Consider the following 19219-nt stretch of genomic DNA (forward strand, 5'->3'; position numbering starts at 1 on the left):
TCTAGGGTGTCAGGTAGGGTGGAGGTGATATGGTCCTTGACTAGTCTCTCAAAGCACTTCATGATGACGGATGTGAGTGCTACGGGCGGTAGTCGTTTAGCTCAGTTACCTTAGCTTTCTTGGGAACAGGAACAATGGTGGCCCTCTTGAAGCATGTGGGAACAGCAGACTGGTATAGGGATTGATTGAATATGTCCGTAAACACACCGGCCAGCTGGTCTGCGCATGCTCTGAGGGCGCGGCTGGGGATGCCGTCTGGGCCTGCAGCCTTGCGAGGGTTAACACGTTTAAATGTCTTACTCACTTCGGCTGCAGTGAAGGAGAGACCGCATGTTTCCGTCGCAGGCCGTGTCAGTGGCACTGTATTGTCCTCAAAGCGGGCAAAAAAGTTATTTAGTCTGCCTGGGAGCAAGACATCCTGGTCCGTGACTGGGCTGGGTTTCTTCCTGTAGTCCGTGATTGACTGTAGACCCTGCCACATGCCTCTTGTGTCTGAGCCGTTGAATTGAGATTCTACTTTGTCTCTGTACTGGCGCTTAGCTTGTTTGATAGCCTTGCGGAGGGAATAGCTGCACTGTTTGTATTCAGTCATGTTACCAGACACCTTGCCCTGATTAAAAGCAGTGGTTCGCGCCTTCAGTTTCACACGAATGCTGCCATCAATCCACGGTTTCTGGTTAGGGAATGTTTTAATCGTTGCTATGGGAACGACATCTTCAACGCACGTTCTAATGAACTTGCACACCGAATCAGCGTATTCGTCAATGTTGTTGTCTGACGCAATACGAAACATCTCCCAGTCCACGTGATGGAAGCAGTCTTGGAGTGTGGAGTCAGCTTGGTCGGACCAGCGTTGGACAGACCTCAGCGTGGGAGCCTCTTGTTTTAGTTTCTGTCTGTAGGCAGGGATCAACAAAATGGAGTTGTGGTCTGCTTTTCCGAAAGGGGGCGGGGCAGGGCCTTATATGCGTCGCGGAAGTTAGAGTAACAATGATCCAGGGTCTTTCCACCCCTGGTTGCGCAATCGATATGCTGATAAAATTTAGGGAGTCTTGTTTTCAGATTAGCCTTGTTAAAATCCCCAGCTACAATGAATGCAGCCTCCGGATAAATCGTTTCCAGTTTGCAGAGAGTTAACTAAAGTTCGTTCAGAGCCATCGATGTGTCTGCTTGGGGGGGGATATATACGGCTGTGATTATAATCGAAGAGAATTCTCTTGGGAGATAATGCGGTCTACATTTGATTGTGAGGAATTCTAAATCAGGTGAACAGAGGATTTGAGTTCCTGTATGTTTCTTTCATCACACCATGTCACATTGGCCATGAGGCATACGCCCCCGCCCCTCTTCTTACCAGAAAGATGTTTGTTTCTGTCGGCGCGATGCGTGGAGAAACCCGCTGGCTGCACCGCTTCGGATAGCGTCTCTCCAGTTAGCCATGTTTCCGTGAAGCATAGAACGTTACAGTCTCTGATGTCCCTCTGGAATGCTACCCTTGCTCGGATTTCATCAACCTTGTTGTCAAGAGACTGGACATTGGCAAGAAGAATGCTAGGGAGTGGTGCACGATGTGCCCGTCTCCGGAGTCTGACCAGAAGACCGCTTCGTTTCCCTCTTTTTCTGAGTCGTTTTTTGGGTCGCTGCATGTAATCCACTCCGTTGTCCTGGTTGTAAGGCAGAACACAGGATCCGCGTCGCGAAAAACATATTCTTGGTCGTACTGATGGTGAGTTGACGCTGATCTTATATTCAGTAGTTCTTCTCGGCTGTATGTAATGAAACCTAAGATGACCTGGGGTACTAGTGTAAGAAATAACACGTAAAAAAACAAAAAACTGCATAGTTTCCTAGGAACGCGAAGCGAGGCGGCCATCTCTGTCGGCGCCGGAAGTTGCATGCCCCTGCATTGCATGCCCCTGTTGGATTATAAAACCATTGTTAATTCGACATTTTCTGCATCTGGGTTTTACCTTCATACCAGATATTTATGTTAAATCAGAGATGTTGGCTACTTCCTGGTGATCACATTTAGTCAATATATCATACTTTTCTCTGTGGACCATATTGCAATTTCCAATAGCACAATTATCTTATGACTATCTATTTTAATTATTTTTTTATTTAACCTTTATTTCTGAGTATCTATGACTGTATTTTTTTTAGAGTTTTCAAGAGATAATTTCTATCATATGCTATTTTGTTGAAAAACATTAAACTTTTCCATTAACCTGTCCATTTGTTGTTGGTGAGAGGAAGTGGATGGGACATGGACAGATGAAGAGTGTGACATTCCTCCACTGACTGTCTGGGAATCAGGATACACGGACAGCAGGGGACTAGCTGTCACCTTGACTCACCCACAGCACATGCAGGGAGAAGCTCAACCCCTACCTAAACTGACCATAAACTACCCATCCACCCCCTCTCACGTTCGCCCTACAGGCAATTTATATAAGGGCTGTGCACAGATATACATACCTCATGACTCTGCCATCTTGATCTTGGACTCATGTAGATCAATCTTGTGAAATCTGGAAAAAATGATATTTCACATAGAGAAAAGCTGTTGATTTGAGTGAACTTGGTGCTGTCTGGACTGAATGAGTAACAGAGGAGGCCTCTTGCTGGGCTAATAGGTTTCATTTGTTTGCTTAGGCCATTAAGAAAGGAAGCTTTAGTGTCATTTAGCTCCATGTCCTGCCCCTGAGTGTTAAATACCACCAAGATAATCCTCTGAAACCCTTACAAGCCCAATCATGGTTCAATTAACACTCCTATGTAATGATGATGGGATATGTGTTTGATCTTTCACAGAGTAGACAAAGTTACACTTCAGCTACACTACACATGTCGCCATCAATGTGAAGCTCTACCTACTACACAGAAACCAACCAAAATCACGCAAAATGAATCATTATTTCCATTCACAAGATAGAATGACTGCACGGGTCAGCCATTGAGAATTGAACCTCAGCGATTCTTGAGCTTGGACGCTGTCATCTGGTGTGACGCAACGCGAGCAGTATAGCAGTTTTCATTGATTTCAAAGGCAGCATTCACTAAATGGCTGATTTCAATGCCGCACACCAGATGGCTTCGTTGATAAACATTTGGACAACTTTCCTTATAGTCTATTACATTTAGTCAAAAGTTTAGTATTTGGTTCCGTGTTCCTAGCATGCATTTACAGTTTGTTTTGGTTGTATTTTGGGGTTTTCTTTTGCCCAATAGAAATGAATGGTAGATTGTCACTTTTATTGTAAATGAAACACTTCTACATTAATTGGATAATCATGAATGAATTGTGAATAATGAAAAAAGTTAGTAGCATAAATATCATACTCCACAAAAAATGCTACCTCCCCTGTTATTGGTAATGGTGAGAGGTTAGCGTGTTTTGGAGGCATGATCTTTGGGAATCTGTAACTTTCTCACTAAATAAATCATTATTTACAATTCATTCATCATTCTCAGTAATCATGGTAGCATCCACATTGATATAGAAGTGTTCAGAAAGATATTCTATTCTTATTTACAATAAAAGCGATTCCAAAATGACACAATACATTATTTACCATTCATTTATTTTGTGCACTACATTATCCAAAAAGAGTTACAGGCTTGATGTAGTCATTGGGCGCTAAGTATATGGGACCAAATACTAAACTTTTGACGAAATGTTATACACTATAAGTTAATTTGTCCAAATACTTATGACACCTTAACATTTTGGGACTAGATACGTACATAAAGTACATTCATTTCTAATCTGTAAAACAGATATGTATGAAAGTACCCTCAAATAAAATGTGACATTCTGTACTGTCGCCTCATATTTAACATTTGATCTCAAGTACAAAATGCTGGAGTATAGAGTCAAATAAATACATAGGCAAGTGTATATTATCCTACTGTGTAATGTGTGTGCAATTAATGTAGGATTATGTGAGATTGGTGGTCTAATGTGTGACATAGTGTCACGACTTCCGCCGGAGTTGGTTCCCCTGCCTGTTCGGGCGGTGCTCGGCGGTCGTCGTCACCGTCCTACTAGCCGCTACCGATCCCTTTTTCGTTTGTCTGTTGGTTTTGTCTTATTAGTTTCACCTGTGTGTATTTTGGTTTAATTAGCTTCCCTATATGTAGTAGTTTGACCCGCCCTTGTTTTGTGCGTGATTTTTTTTTGTTACTCTGTTGGTTGTGGTTTTCATGTTTGTATTCTCCGGACTGTTTGGGCAGGTCTGTTTTATGCGCCCTGTATGTTGGCGTGACCGTTTTTTGGCCGGAGAATAAATCACGATTTACTGAACCCTGCTCTCTGCACCTGATTCCAACCCACCACTCCTAGTAGGCTGTGACACATAGTTACACCATTGTCAAATGTTTATCCTCATAGCTTTCATAAAGGTTCAGTAGTTTACAAGTGGTAAAAAAAAGAACGCTTTTTGGGTTATGAATATATCCTTAGCTAGTCTGGCTAACACCTAGTTTGAAGTCCTCTTGTCACAGCTCTCCCTGCAATATGAGTCACGTGAGCCGCGTCAACCAGGCTAATCCTTAGTTATGATACATGTAAAACAGTCAATTGTAGGCTTCTAATCTCGTTAAGGTAGCCTATTGTAAATCATAGTCTACAAAATCAAAGGATATATTTCACAAATTGCCAAAAACATGATAGGTAATTGATTAATTAAAGAAATAAAATACACAAAGCAATATTACTCTCGACATTAGTTTTATTAAAAACCTAATCCAAGAAATAAATACAATTTAGGAAAAATATAATCTGATAAATAGCTACATACAAATCATCTCTTCGAAACAATCAGAATTGTGTCACAGTTTAGATATTTAGGGGATCTTTTGTCCAATGTCTCTGATTTGATCTTCTTCTGGTGCATTCACCCAACAACCACTTAAATCAGCATTGGAAATAGGCTAAATAAACTAGATTGTCACTTGAAAACTTGGTTGTGATATAAGGACATGTCCTGATAGGAAACATCTGGCATTAGGGAGTCTGTTTCCATGTGTGGCTCTGTGTTGTTGGTATATGATGTGGCTAGTGGCAGACAGTATTGATTACTGCTCTGGATGTTGCCCTGCAGTATCTCTTGACACCACTGTCCAGACATGGACCTGCCCTGGGGGCATTGTGGCATATCTTGTGAATACTGGCATGGTGTGAAATCCATTTTTCTTTTCAGACATGGGGTATCCTCGCTGAGTCCCAGCTGGGCAGACAGGTGGGAGATGTAGCTGATGGTGAGGCGCAGGGTCTCGATCTTGGTCAGAGTCTGTTCAGGCGGAGCCACAGAGGTGGGCAGATAGGTCCTGAGATGGTGGAGTGCTTTGGTCAGGTCTCTCATCCTCAGCTTCTCCCTCTCGCTGGCGCTCTCCCGCTTCTTCCCAGGGAATTTTGACCTAGACCGTCTCTTCTCCTGAGCTGGGAGTTCTTCTTTCCCCTGTCTTTTGTCAGCTTGGCTGATGCAGCTTGAAGGGTTTGTAGCCTCCTTCTCCTGAACAGCTCCCCACTGGAAACAAGGGGGAGAGAAGCAACAGGAGTCAATGGAGGAGGCAGGCGATAGGCTACTACAGGCACTGTAGTAACCAGGGTCTAACGTGGGACAACCAGGCTCCAGCAAGGCATCACTGTCCAGCAGATGATCTCCAGCCTGAAGAAGCAAGAGTTTGGAGAAGGCAGCGGTGTCCATGACTGCAGTGTTTCTGAGCAGCAGGGATCTTCAGTTCAGTCAGTCCTTGAAGAAGTTGTGAGGAGTACTGGGGCACCTCAGAGCTGCTCCCCAATTTATCCTGCAGACAGAGGTGTGATGTGTCACCTTCAATGGTCCCTTCAGGATGCCTGGACTTCAAAGTGCCCGAGGAGAGATCACACTAGAGGCAGGGGGTCCCTGGGAAACACATCTTCCTAGAACCAGGTGTGAGGTAGCCGGCAGATTAGAATTAAGTCTGCATCAAGTTCAATAATTCATAGTGGGAGCGATTGTTGTATTGCACAATTCACAAAGTTTGGCAGTAATGGATAGGATTGTATTGATTTATTTTTGAATATGGGTAATATTTTGCAAATAAAATATTTATATTTGTTTTTTGGAATGCAGATTATGCAAATAATTATAAACACCCAAATTCTATTCAATTCTATTTCTACATAACTCAATACAATGCCTGCCTTTAGCAGAATCGCATCATTCTCCATGACCAATAGTCCTAGGGTTCTCAGCAGCCCTCAGTAGTAATAGAAGTGTGCCAGCTGTAATGTGTGAAGAGGTCACACCTCGCCTCTGTTTAGACAAGCTCTTACACTGCCTTGAGAAATAGAGGTAGAGCTGTTTTGTCTATTATTTACTATTAATATTGAGAGAAAGAAATCTCCCTTCATGCATACTAGGCCTACATTTATTGTCATATCACAAATTATGGTGAGATGTTGTTATTCTGACAAGATCAAGGCGATGCCCTTCTATGCGAGTGAATTAGTCAACGGATGCAAAAAGAGGCCCAATTGTCTGGGATATATCAATGTGATGTCACATGTGGATGAAAACTACTCTGTAGTAATTGTTTCGTATACAAAACTGAAACTAGGCTCTAATAATAACTTTAGATTTGGAAAGAGTAATTCTATTGTAAACCATCTCTAACACCTTTTTCATATTAATAAACCCTGTGAATGTTGTGTTTTTGTGGTTTTAGCTGTTCTTCGGGCCCTGAGGTGTTATGTGACACCTCAACCTTTCTCAGCCCTGGCCATGTGGATTGCAGTGGTTGTGGAACTGGTCATAAGAGAATGTTCCCACAGAAGAGAGTGTCACATTTAACCCCTTCCCTCATAGGTGTAGAGCTGTGATGATGAGACTCAGACCATGGCCAGAACACACACACAAACTTTTAAAAAGTGTCTCACAGCAACACAACCAATGGTTCTAATTCATTTCTACAGTGACTAAAAATACACTGAGTATATCAAACATTAGGAACACCTTCCTCGTATTGAGTTGCACCAAGTAGCGGTGTGTGGGTAAAATCACTGGGGAAAGCAAGACAGGGAAAAAAATGTGCGTTGTGTGCTCTATAACCTGTTACTTCATACTGTATGCCTTGCCACTGTGATAGGGCTAAGGCCAAGACAATAAGAAGACACAGTGGCAGAATAAACTCAACCACACGTTTGTTTCATCACAAAACCGTAGAGCAACATCTGTCCGGTGAAGTCCACAAATCCTATTGCATGTGGCAAACAGTTACATGACCTACAGCATGGTCGAGAAAGTTAATGTTTCCAACATTTTCGGACGACTAAACAACTACTGATTTAGAGTTACTGCAAGTCGCAAAGGAAACAGGCGCTGCATCCACTATTCCATCAATGTTTCAACTTCAACATTTCAACATGATCTAATCACCTATGCTTTGTCTAATACAGCGACAACTAAAAGATTTCAAAAACTATTTAGTCCAATCAGTAAGCTAAATATGATGTGTCTGTCCATGGTACTGATTTCTCTCTGTGTGTGTGTGTGTGTGTGCATGCATGCAAATAGAAAAAACATGTTGACTCACACTACTTGTAGAGAAATTAGTAGTGTGAGTCTTTCATGTTGCTAGACGTTCTATGACTCTGTAATACAGTTAGTGGCGTTTGTAGCATGTACATCTTGGTGGGGAAGAAGAAAAGATGTGGGATGCATGCCAGCAAAGGCACTACGCAACACAATACTACACAATACATTAATTGCACTATAACAGCGACAAACGGTGCCCACAAACGGCCTAAATAAAGCTGTCCCAACAGCAGTCCCAATATCTTACCACTGCTACAACTGGCTATCAGCAGAGCCTTGTCTGGCAGTGAAACAGTTCATTTAGCCTAATTTACTGCCTTTTTAAAAAACATAGCTGATATGGCTGACTTGTTTAAGCAAATGTGGTTTCTAATGACACTTGAGATAGTATACAAACTATGGCATAAGGGACGACAAGCGGATAAGAGGCAATCCGTAATTTCAATTAAGACATTAATGAGCGAGCTTGGACGGACGTGGTCAATATAACTATTTGTTTAGCACTTTTGAAATATACAGTTAAAGAATTCAGAACATGGGCCATTCTTACAGCGTTATCCCTGTACACCAAGTCAGAACCGTAGGAAAAATAAAGGGGGCAAAAAAGCAGACAATGAAAGCTCTTACAATATTACATTTCTCTAAAACAGGTTATAAGCTACATGTGCACCACCAAGTCAGAACAGTAGGCAAAATTAAGAGGGGTAAATAGACCAAATTATTACGGTGAGGCACATGGGCTACTAACATCTTACTACACAACATACACATAGTATTACTTTCTTAGCTACAGTATACATATCTCCCTGGCATATTACATAATTTATGCAGCAGCATACAATATAATTTTGGACTCACCTTGTTGTGTTGTACTCACTTGAACAGGAAGGTGGCGCGGTGGTCATTCGTGGGAAAATTTTGTCTTCAAAGTCTGGCATTCTCTGGATTTATGGTGCTTTCAAAACAACTGGGAACTTGAAAAAAACCAAGATTGAATCATGATGAAGTCATTGATCTTCAGGTTGTAGCTCGAGAAAGAAACCGGATTTACATATCCGAGTTGGATGACCGTTCAAAATGTATTTTCCCAGTCGGAGCTCATTTATTCCCGACTTCCCAGTTGTCTTGAACCTAAATGCAGTCAAGTTTTTGCAGTTCCGAGTTAACAGTTGCTTTGAGTGCGGCACAAATCATACTTCATTGACAGCATGGCCAATGTTGAATGTTTATCATTTTGAACTTGGAAAATAGACCCTTAACACGAGATTTGGGACCACACAGCCACTAAACTGAATAGCAGGCTAGTGATTGATTATGAAGTTAGCCATTGTCCCTGATTCCTTCCAAACCACTCATTGTTGAATTTGATGTGTTTATTCTAAAATTTCTCTTCATCATTTCTCTTCATATTACAAGGATTAAAAAGGATTTGCCAGTAGATTGTCAACGTGATTCATGATGATGACTGCTATTTAAGATTTTGAAAGTATGATGTTGACATGATCAGTCCAATCAAAGCTACTGTACATAAAACGTGATTTGATGTCATTTTATCTGTGGCCAATGACCTTGAGCCTTCTTGGATCGGCACTTCTAATGTAACTCTATGGCAGCACACAAGGGGCTAGAATTTTCTAGCTTTCCCCTTAGACTTGGTAGTGACGTAGTGTCCCCATGAGTGACAGAACACTGAGCCAATCATGGCACAACGCTTCGTATTTTCTGCTGGCTTGCCCTACCACAACAGAAAGCACTGAGCTAAGCTGAAAGACCTGCATTTTTGAACTGGCTTTATTAACTCAATGATATATATATTTTACATTGTTTGCAAACTGATATATTAATGCCAAAATAACATGCAAAACAGGCAATCCCCCCCCCCCAAAAAAGAAATGTGTGACGGGTCGCCACTGCATACATAACTCGCTTTGAGTTTTTGTTTTCCTAAGCTACCTGGCTAAAATGCTTGCTCGCTAGCCTAATTTCCTTTCATAGGCAACAATGCACCAGGCCAGCTAGTTAACATTAGCCTACTACATCTAGCTACATGTTGAACTTCCATCCTCTCAGTCCAGGGGCATAATGTATGAAGTTATGATTGGATCAGAATCGCCATTATAATCATTGGCCAGTACGGAGAATGAAGTAAAACCACAAGTCCAAATCCCTATCTCCATCCATGGCTAATTTAGGAAAGGGATGATTTTTTGCTAGCTAGCCACCAGAGGACAACAACACAATGAGATTAACCTATTCTAGATTTTATCTGTCAATGACATTTGGCTTCTGATGTGATTTGTTTGGTGTGAAGGCAAATTCAAACTGGCTTCCCTTGACACTTTTTTTTGTTGATGCGCCAGGACCATTCACAGCAGAGCTCACTCGGTTCAGGTCAACGCTGATTTGCTCTTATTATTATATTATTTTTTATCAAGGAAGGCCAAAGGCTTTCTGGTTTCCCTTGCATTCGATGCTACAGGCGACAACAATGGCATGCTCTTTTTGACCAGACAGCATCAGATAGATGCTTTCTCTGGTGAGATACATTCAACCTGTTGCGAATTGAAGGACATTAAATACAGAGAGACGAAAGACACACTCTTTTGTGGAAGCCTGGCTTCCCTTGGTATCCATGAATACATGCCACTGGTTGCACCCCCCCAACGTTTGCCTTCAAAACAGTCTGAATTCGTCAGGGCATGGACTCTACAAGATGTCAAAAGTGTTCCACAGGGATGCTGGCCCATGTTGACTCCAATGCCTCCCAAGTTGTGTCAAATTGAATGGATGCTCTTTGGGTGGTCGACCATACTTGACACGCACAGAAAACTGCTGAGTATGGAAAAACCCAGCAGTGTTGCAGTTCTTGACACAAACCGGTGCGCCTGGCACCTACTACCATACCCCGTTCAAAGGCACTTAAATCTTTTGTCTTGCCCATTCACCCTCTGAATGGCACACATACACATTCCATGTCTCAATTGCCTCAAGGCTTAAAAATGATTCTTTATCCTGTCTCCTCCCCTTCATCTACATTGATTAAAGTGCATTTAACCAATGCATTTAGGTGACATCAATAAGGGAACATAGCTTTCACCTGGATTCACCTGGAAAGAGCAGGTGTTCTTAATGTAGAGTCACATTTGTTGAAAGTAAGGAGTATGGTTAGAATTAATTAGTTGAGTGTCTACTAACTGATTTTTCTCTGGGTTTTCTTAAAGAGACGTGGTGTGTGAGGAGACATCGCTGTGGCACTGACAGAACTGACATATGCAGGGATGGACAGGTCAGAAGGTAACATTTCCATGTCTTCTCCTAAAATCGGCCTGACCTCTGAATCTGACCCCTCTGAATGTATTCAAAAATTATTCTTATCTGTGTTTAGCTACTGGGTAGTTCATTAATGTTAATGAACACAAAATATGAGCCATAATCCTTTGTCATGACATTTTATCATGTAGTATCTGGATCTGTTTATCTCTCTGGGGCTTGATACACAGTTGATACACAGTTGATACACAGTTGATACACAGTTGATAGATATTTGATACATTGCTTTTTAAAATTTATTTAACCTTTATTTAACTAGGCAAGTCAGTTAAGAACAAGTTCTTATTCATAGCTGATAGATAGTTGATACATAGTCGATAGATAGTTGATAGATAGTTGATACATAGTTGATAGATAGTTGATAGATAGTTGATACATAGTTGATACATAGTTGATAGATAGTTGATACATAGTTGATACATAGTTGATAGATAGTTGATACATAGTTGATACATAGTTGATAGATAGTTGATACATAGTTGATACATAGTTGATAGATAGTTGATAGATAGTTGATACATAGTTGATACATAGCTGATAGATAGTTGATACATAGTTGATACATAGTTGATAGATAGTTGATAGATAGTTGATACATAGTTGATACATAGTTGATAGATAGTTGATACATAGTTGATAGATAGTTGATATATAGTTGATACATAGCTGATATATAGTTGATACATAGTTGATATATAGTTGATACATAGTTGATACATAGTTGATAGATAGTTGATACATAGTTGATAGATAGTTGATACATAGTTGATACATAGTTGATACATAGTTGATAGATAGTTGATACATAGTTGATAGATAGTTGATATACAGTTGATACATATCTGATATATAGTTGATAGATAGTTGATACATAGCTCATATATAGTTGATAGATAGTTGATATATACATAGTTGATAGATAGTTGATACATAGCTGATATATAGTTGATAGATAGTTGATACATAGTTGATAGATAGTTGATACATAGTTGATAGATAGTTGATACATAGCTGATAGATAGTTGATACATAGTTGATAGATAGTTGATACATAGTTGATACACAGTTGATACATAGTAGATACATAGTTGATAGATAGTTGATACATAGCTGATAGATAGTTGATACATAGCTGATAGATAGTTGATACATAGTTGATAGATAGTTGATACATAGCTGATATATAGTTGATACATAGTTGATAGATAGTTGATACATAGCTGATAGATAGTTGATACATAGTTGATAGATAGTTGATACATAGCTGATAGATAGTTGATACATAGCTGATAGATAGTTGATACATAGTTGATAGATAGTTGATACATAGCTGATAGATAGTTGATACATAGCTGATAGATAGTTGATACATAGTTGATAGATAGTTGATACATAGCTGATAGATAGTTGATACACAGTTGATGCACAGTTGATACATAGTAGATACATAGCTGATAGATAGTTGATACATAGTTGATACACAGTTGATACATAGCAGATAGATAGTTGATAAATAGTTGATACATAGTTGATAGATAGTTGATACATAGTTGATACATAGTAGATACATAGTTTATACATAGTTGATACATAGTTGGTACATAGCTGATACATAGTTGATACATAGTTGATACATAGCTGATAGATAGTTTGATACATAGTAGATACATAGCTGATAGATAGTTGATAGATAGTTGATACATAGTAGATACATAGTTTATACATAGTTGATACATAGTTGGTACATAGCTGATATATAGTTGATACATAGTAGATACATAGTTTATACATAGTTGATACATAGTAGATACATAGTTTATACATAGTTGATACATAGTTGGTACATAGCTGATACATAGTTGATACATAGTTGATACATAGCTGATAGATAGTTTGATACATAGTTGGTACATAGTTGATACATAGTTGATACATAGTTGATACATAGCTGATAGATAGTTGATACATAGTAGATACATAGTTGATACATAGTTGATACATAGTTGATTGATAGTTGATACATAGTTGATACATAGTTGATACATAGTTGGTACATAGTTGATACAGAGCTGATAGATATTTGATCTATAGTTGATACATATTAGATACATAGTTGATACATAGTTGATACATAGTTGATTGATAGTTGATACATAGTTGATACATAGTAGATACATAGTTGGTACATAGTTGATACAGAGCTGATAGATATTTGATCTATAGTTGAAACATATTAGATACATAGTTGATACATAGTTGATACATAGTTGGTACATAGTTGATACAGAGCTGATAGATATTTGATCTATAGTTGAAACATATTAGATACATAGTTGATACATAGTTGATACATAGTTGGTACATAGTTGATACAGAGCTGATAGATATTTGATCTATAGAAACATATTAGATACATAGTTGATACATAGCTGATATATAGTTGATACACAGTTGATACACAGTTGATACATAGCAGATGTATAGTTGATACATAGTAGATACATAGCTGATAGATAGTTTATACATAGTTGATACATAGTAGATACATAGTTTATACATAGTTGATACATAGTTGGTACATAGTTGATACATAGTTGATACATAGTTGATACATAGTTTATACATAGTTGATACATAGTTGGTACATAGTTGATACATAGTTGATACATAGTTGATACATAGCTGATAGATAGTTGATACATAGTAGATACATAGTTGATACATAGTAGATACATAGTTGATTGATAGTTGATACATAGTTGATACATAGTTGATACATAGTTGGTACATAGTTGATACAGAGCTGATAGATATTTGATCTATAGTTGATACATATTAGATACATAGTTGATACATAGTTGATACATAGTTGATTGATAGTTGATACATAGTTGATACATAGTAGATACATAGTTGGTACATAGTTGATACAGAGCTGATAGATATTTGATCTATAGTTGAAACATATTAGATACATAGTTGATACATAGTTGATACATAGTTGGTACATAGTTGATACAGAGCTGATAGATATTTGATCTATAGTTGAAACATATTAGATACATAGTTGATACATAGTTGATACATAGTTGGTACATAGTTGATACAGAGCTGATAGATATTTGATCTATAGTTGAAACATATTAGATACATAGTTGATACATAGCTGATATATAGTTGATACACAGTTGATACACAGTTGATACATAGCAGATAGATAGTTGATAAATAGTTGATACATAGCATAGTTGATTGATAGTTGATACATAGTTGATACATAGTAGATACATAGTTGGTACATAGTTGATACAGAGCTGATAGATATTTGATCTATAGTTGAAACATATTAGATACATAGTTGATACATAGTTGATACATAGTTGGTACATAGTTGATACAGAGCTGATAGATATTTGATCTATAGTTGAAACATATTAGATACATAGTTGATACATAGTTGATACATAGTTGGTACATAGTTGATACAGAGCTGATAGATATTTGATCTATAGTTGAAACATATTAGATACATAGTTGATACATAGCTGATATATAGTTGATACACAGTTGATACACAGTTGATACATAGCAGATGTATAGTTGATACATAGTAGATACATAGCTGATAGATAGTTTATACATAGTTGATACATAGTAGATACATAGTTTATACATAGTTGATACATAGTTGGTACATAGTTGATACATAGTTGATACATAGTTGATACATAGTTTATACATAGCTGATAGATAGTTGATAGATAGTTGATACATAGTAGATACATAGTTTATACATAGTTGATACATAGTTGGTACATAGCTGATATATAGTTGATACATAGTAGATACATAGTTGATTGATAGTTGATACATAGTTGATACATAGTTGATACATAGTTGGTACATAGTTGATACAGAGCTGATAGATATTTGATCTATAGTTGATACATATTAGATACATAGTTGATACATAGTTGATACATAGTTGATTGATAGTTGATACATAGTTGATACATAGTAGATACATAGTTGGTACATAGTTGATACAGAGCTGATAGATATTTGATCTATAGTTGAAACATATTAGATACATAGTTGATACATAGTTGATACATAGTTGGTACATAGTTGATACAGAGCTGATAGATATTTGATCTATAGTTGAAACATATTAGATACATAGTTGATACATAGTTGATACATAGTTGGTACATAGTTGATACAGAGCTGATAGATATTTGATCTATAGTTGAAACATATTAGATACATAGTTGATACATAGCTGATATATAGTTGATACACAGTTGATACACAGTTGATACATAGCAGATAGATAGTTGATAAATAGTTGATACATAGCTGATAGATAGTTGATTGATAGTTGATACATAGTTGATACATAGCTGATAGATAGTTGATACATAGTAGATATATAGCTGATAGATAGTTGATACACAGTTGATACATAGCTGATAGATAGTTGATACATAGTTGATACATAGCTGATAGATAGTTGATACATAGTAGATACATAGCTGATAGATAGTTGATACATAGCTGATAGATAGTTGATACATAGCTGATAGATAGTTGATACATAGCTGATAGATAGTTGATACATAGCTGATAGATAGTTGATACATAGCTGATAGATAGTTGATACATAGTTGATACACAGTTGATAGATAGTTGATACATAGTTGATACATAGCTGATAGATAGTTGATACATAGTAGATACATAGCTGATAGATAGTTGATACATAGCTGATAGATAGTTGATACATAGCTGATAGATAGTTGATACATAGCTGATAGATAGTTGATACATAGCTGATAGATAGTTGATACATAGTTGATAGTTGATACATAGTTGATACATAGTTGATACATAGCTGATAGATAGTTGATACATAGTAGATACATAGCTGATAGATAGTTGATACATAGCTGATAGATAGTTGATACATAGCTGATAGATAGTTGATACATAGCTGATAGATAGTTGATACATAGCTGATAGATAGTTGATACATAGCTGATAGATAGTTGATACATAGCTGATAGATAGTTGATACATAGCTGATAGATAGTTGGTACATAGGCTGATACTGCAGTGTGTGTGTTTAGTTTAGTGCATTAAGATCCCCATTTCCTACTAATCTTCCTGGGATCCACATAACAAATCCAAATTCATAATAAAGTACAGAACAGACAAGAACAACATAAGATATTACATTCTGTGGATATTTCATTCTGTCAGTATGAACAGACAACAGACATACTGATCACGATAGAGGACTATATCTAACTTTCTCTTTAGTTCTCCAATATTACAATCAGTTATTTTAACAGGTTTCTGGCAGCTATGGTTTCAGTCAAAGTTAAGGTTTCACCTTGACCTCATTACTCTCCATGAGTGTGATTTATGTTCCATGTGAAATAAAAGCTTGTTTTTTCTGTCCCTCACCAGGGCTCTCATCAGGGTTGTCTCATTCTCATGTTAGCATGGAGGTGCTAAACTCTTTATCAAGACTAGGATAAGAGGGGTCATTAGAATGTTAATGTCAGAGAGGAGTGTGGAGTCTGGTGTATAGCTTCTCTGTGAAAACGTAACTGTGCTGTAAAGTTAAGAAGATTTTGTGGTTGTGTACAACAGACATGTTTGTGCTCTGGTTCATGCCCTGTGTTTCATAGTCATGCTAAGTTGTGTGTGAATCTTTTCTCTATGTGTTTACTGATACGTCTGACTGTAGTCTTCCTGTATTTCATATAATACTCGTTTTAATATTGACCAACAGAGGTTTCTCTTTTATTTAATTGATCTTGCTGTGTAAATGTTGTCTGGCAGCCTGACTGTGTTTGCATTTATTCTTAGAATGGACTTATAATACTGCCATGCTCAAGAATGACTGTGTTTCATAATCATAAAAAGCATATGGGCGGTGTGAACTGACTTACATGATTGACTTAAAATTGTCTAGACAGAATAGTACAGTGTACATCATTAATATTTCAATACTATAACTTGGTACTTTACTTGCAAACAATACTACTTTACTTTAAATACAGGTCAGGAACAACTAAAGACACAGTTAAGTAGTTAGTTAATATTTTATTATAAATATTAGAATACATTTTGTATTTACAATGATTGTTGTATGAAATATAGAATTTGAAAGTAAAATAAATGAGTTATATTAACATATAATGACTCTGTAAATCGAAGTAAAAGTTAATTGACTGGACAGTAGATTCTCTTGATGAGGACATCTGTTACATCCAGAAGTCTTGAGCAAAGTTTTGATAATGGTCATCTTTGCTGAATACCTAAAGAAAGAAATGTGTAATTAGTTGACTGGTTCAAATAGGATGTCTAATTCCATTGAACATGGGACTTCATCAAACTGGAACACTGCAGTGAATAATCACTGGTAGTACAGAGACACAATCCACTGTATCACTCACCATATAAATTGACAATTATTTAAACACCTAGTTGTAACTTACAAGTACATTGAATCTGTGCTTTATTGAAATGTGTAGTGGATGGATAATCAGTGTACATACCTGACTTGACTGTGCAGTCTCTGCATACACCGGCGATTCCAACAGAGAATCCATACTTGAGTTGATAACGTCGTCGTAGGCACACATCTCACTGCTGATTGGGTGTCTCTCCGTCCCAGTCGTATTGTGGAGTGGGTACGTGGACGTGGCTGTGTGGTGGAGGGTCTGGTGCTGCCCTGCACATCTCCCTATCTCTGCCTCCTCTCCCCAACAGTTCCCCGATGAGGAGGGGTTGAACTGGCACACCTCTTGTTGAGGTGATATGTGGTGTCCTGATGTGTTGAGGTTCAGCTCCTTCCTCTGGCACAGAGCCTCCTCGCTGAGTCCCAGCTGGGCAGACAGGTGGGAGATGTAGCTTATGGTGAGGCGCAGCGTCTCGATCTTGGTCAGAGTCTGTTCAGGAGGAGCCACAGAGGGGGGCAGGTAGGTCCTGAGGTGGTGGAGGGCTTTGGTCAGGTCTCTCATCCTCAGCTTCTCTTTCTCGCTGGCACTCTGTCTCTGCTTGCTGGGGTTCTTGGAGCAGTTCTTTCTAATCCTCCCTCCAGAGAGTCTTCCTTCATCGCTGGAGGACGGGGAAGCGGATGCCTTGGCTCCCCCAGAGTATGTTGGCCTGTGAGGTCCTGTGGCGGTCCCCCGAGGTAGCCAGGAGAGGGAGAAGTCCATGCAGGAGGTCGGTGAGATGATACAGGTCTCTGGAGAAGAGAGGTTATAGAACTCAGAGTCCGAACTGGGATAACTCCAGTGGTACTGCACACCAACACCATAGTTGCTGAGTAGAGGAGCAGAGATATCCATGCTGTGTCCTGTATGTTGAACAGTAGGACTGAACTGAAGAGCTTGGCCTGTGGGCTGGTCATTCGGAGAGCCTTGGTTTTATGCAGGAGTCTGAGGTGTGAAGTGACACCTCCACAGACCCTCTCAGACCATCAGCATGGCCTCCCAGAGCTCCTGGACAGAGAGAGTAGCCACCAGCAGTCCTCTGCTGGGAAAAGATACAACTACTGCTGCTCAGAGAGTGACGTGTCAAATTTGACCCCTCACCAAAACAATAAACAATTTCTCTCTTATAATGTTTTTACCATTGTGGCCTCCATAGTCATCTGTCTTTGTCCCTCATGAGTTACATCAGCTAATGATTTGAATAAGGCCACTGTTAATATTCTTTCATTCAGACCGTAGTGATTCAGAGGCTGAATATTCTGATTGACTGCTTTCATTTTTCATGACGTGGGAAATATTTCCCTCAAACACATTTTATACCTCCAAACACATTTTGAAAACGATATCCATTTGTGACAAATTAAAGACAAATTATTAAATAGACTACATTTAAATAAAATATAAAATAATATTTCAAATTTGTATTAATTGTTTAATATAGGTACAGTGCCTTCAGAAAGTATTCACACCCCTTGACTTTTCCACATTTTAGTTGTGTTACAGCCTGAATTTAAAATTAATTAAATCATTATTTATTTTGTCGCTGGCCTACACCCAACACTATAATTTCAAAGTGTAATTATGTTTTTTGAAAACATTGACTAATTAAGTACAAATTTAAAGCTGAAATGTCTTGAGTCAATAAGTATTCAACCCCTTTGTTATGGCAAGCCTAAATAAGTTCAGGAGTAAACATGTGCTTAACAACTCACAAAATAACTTGAATGGACTCACTCTATGGGCAATAATAGTGATTAACATTATTTTGTTATGACTACTACTCTGTACCCCACACAT

At 38.3% G+C, this 19219-nt stretch overlaps 2 protein-coding genes across 2 annotated transcripts; both read right to left on the reverse strand.

Moving 5' to 3' along the window:
- Positions 1-4952: 4952 nt before the first annotated feature.
- LOC121846707 (mesoderm posterior protein 2-like) lies at positions 4953-5711 on the reverse strand. The gene has a single exon (XM_042323690.1). It carries the CDS (start codon positions 5709-5711, stop codon positions 4953-4955), a length of 759 nt encoding a protein of 252 aa, XP_042179624.1.
- Positions 5712-17188: 11477 nt separating this feature from the next.
- mespbb (mesoderm posterior bb) lies at positions 17189-19219 on the reverse strand. The gene is made up of 3 exons (XM_042323691.1): positions 19187-19219; positions 17483-18223; positions 17189-17242 (listed from the first exon to the last, which is right to left on the reverse strand). The coding sequence occupies exons 1-3, from the start codon at positions 19217-19219 to the stop codon at positions 17189-17191; spliced, it is 828 nt and encodes a 275-aa protein (XP_042179625.1).

The sequence above is a fragment of the Oncorhynchus tshawytscha genome, linkage group LG06 (genome assembly GCF_018296145.1).
Source record: "Oncorhynchus tshawytscha isolate Ot180627B linkage group LG06, Otsh_v2.0, whole genome shotgun sequence".
In the NCBI taxonomy this organism is placed as follows: Eukaryota; Metazoa; Chordata; class Actinopteri; order Salmoniformes; family Salmonidae; genus Oncorhynchus; species Oncorhynchus tshawytscha.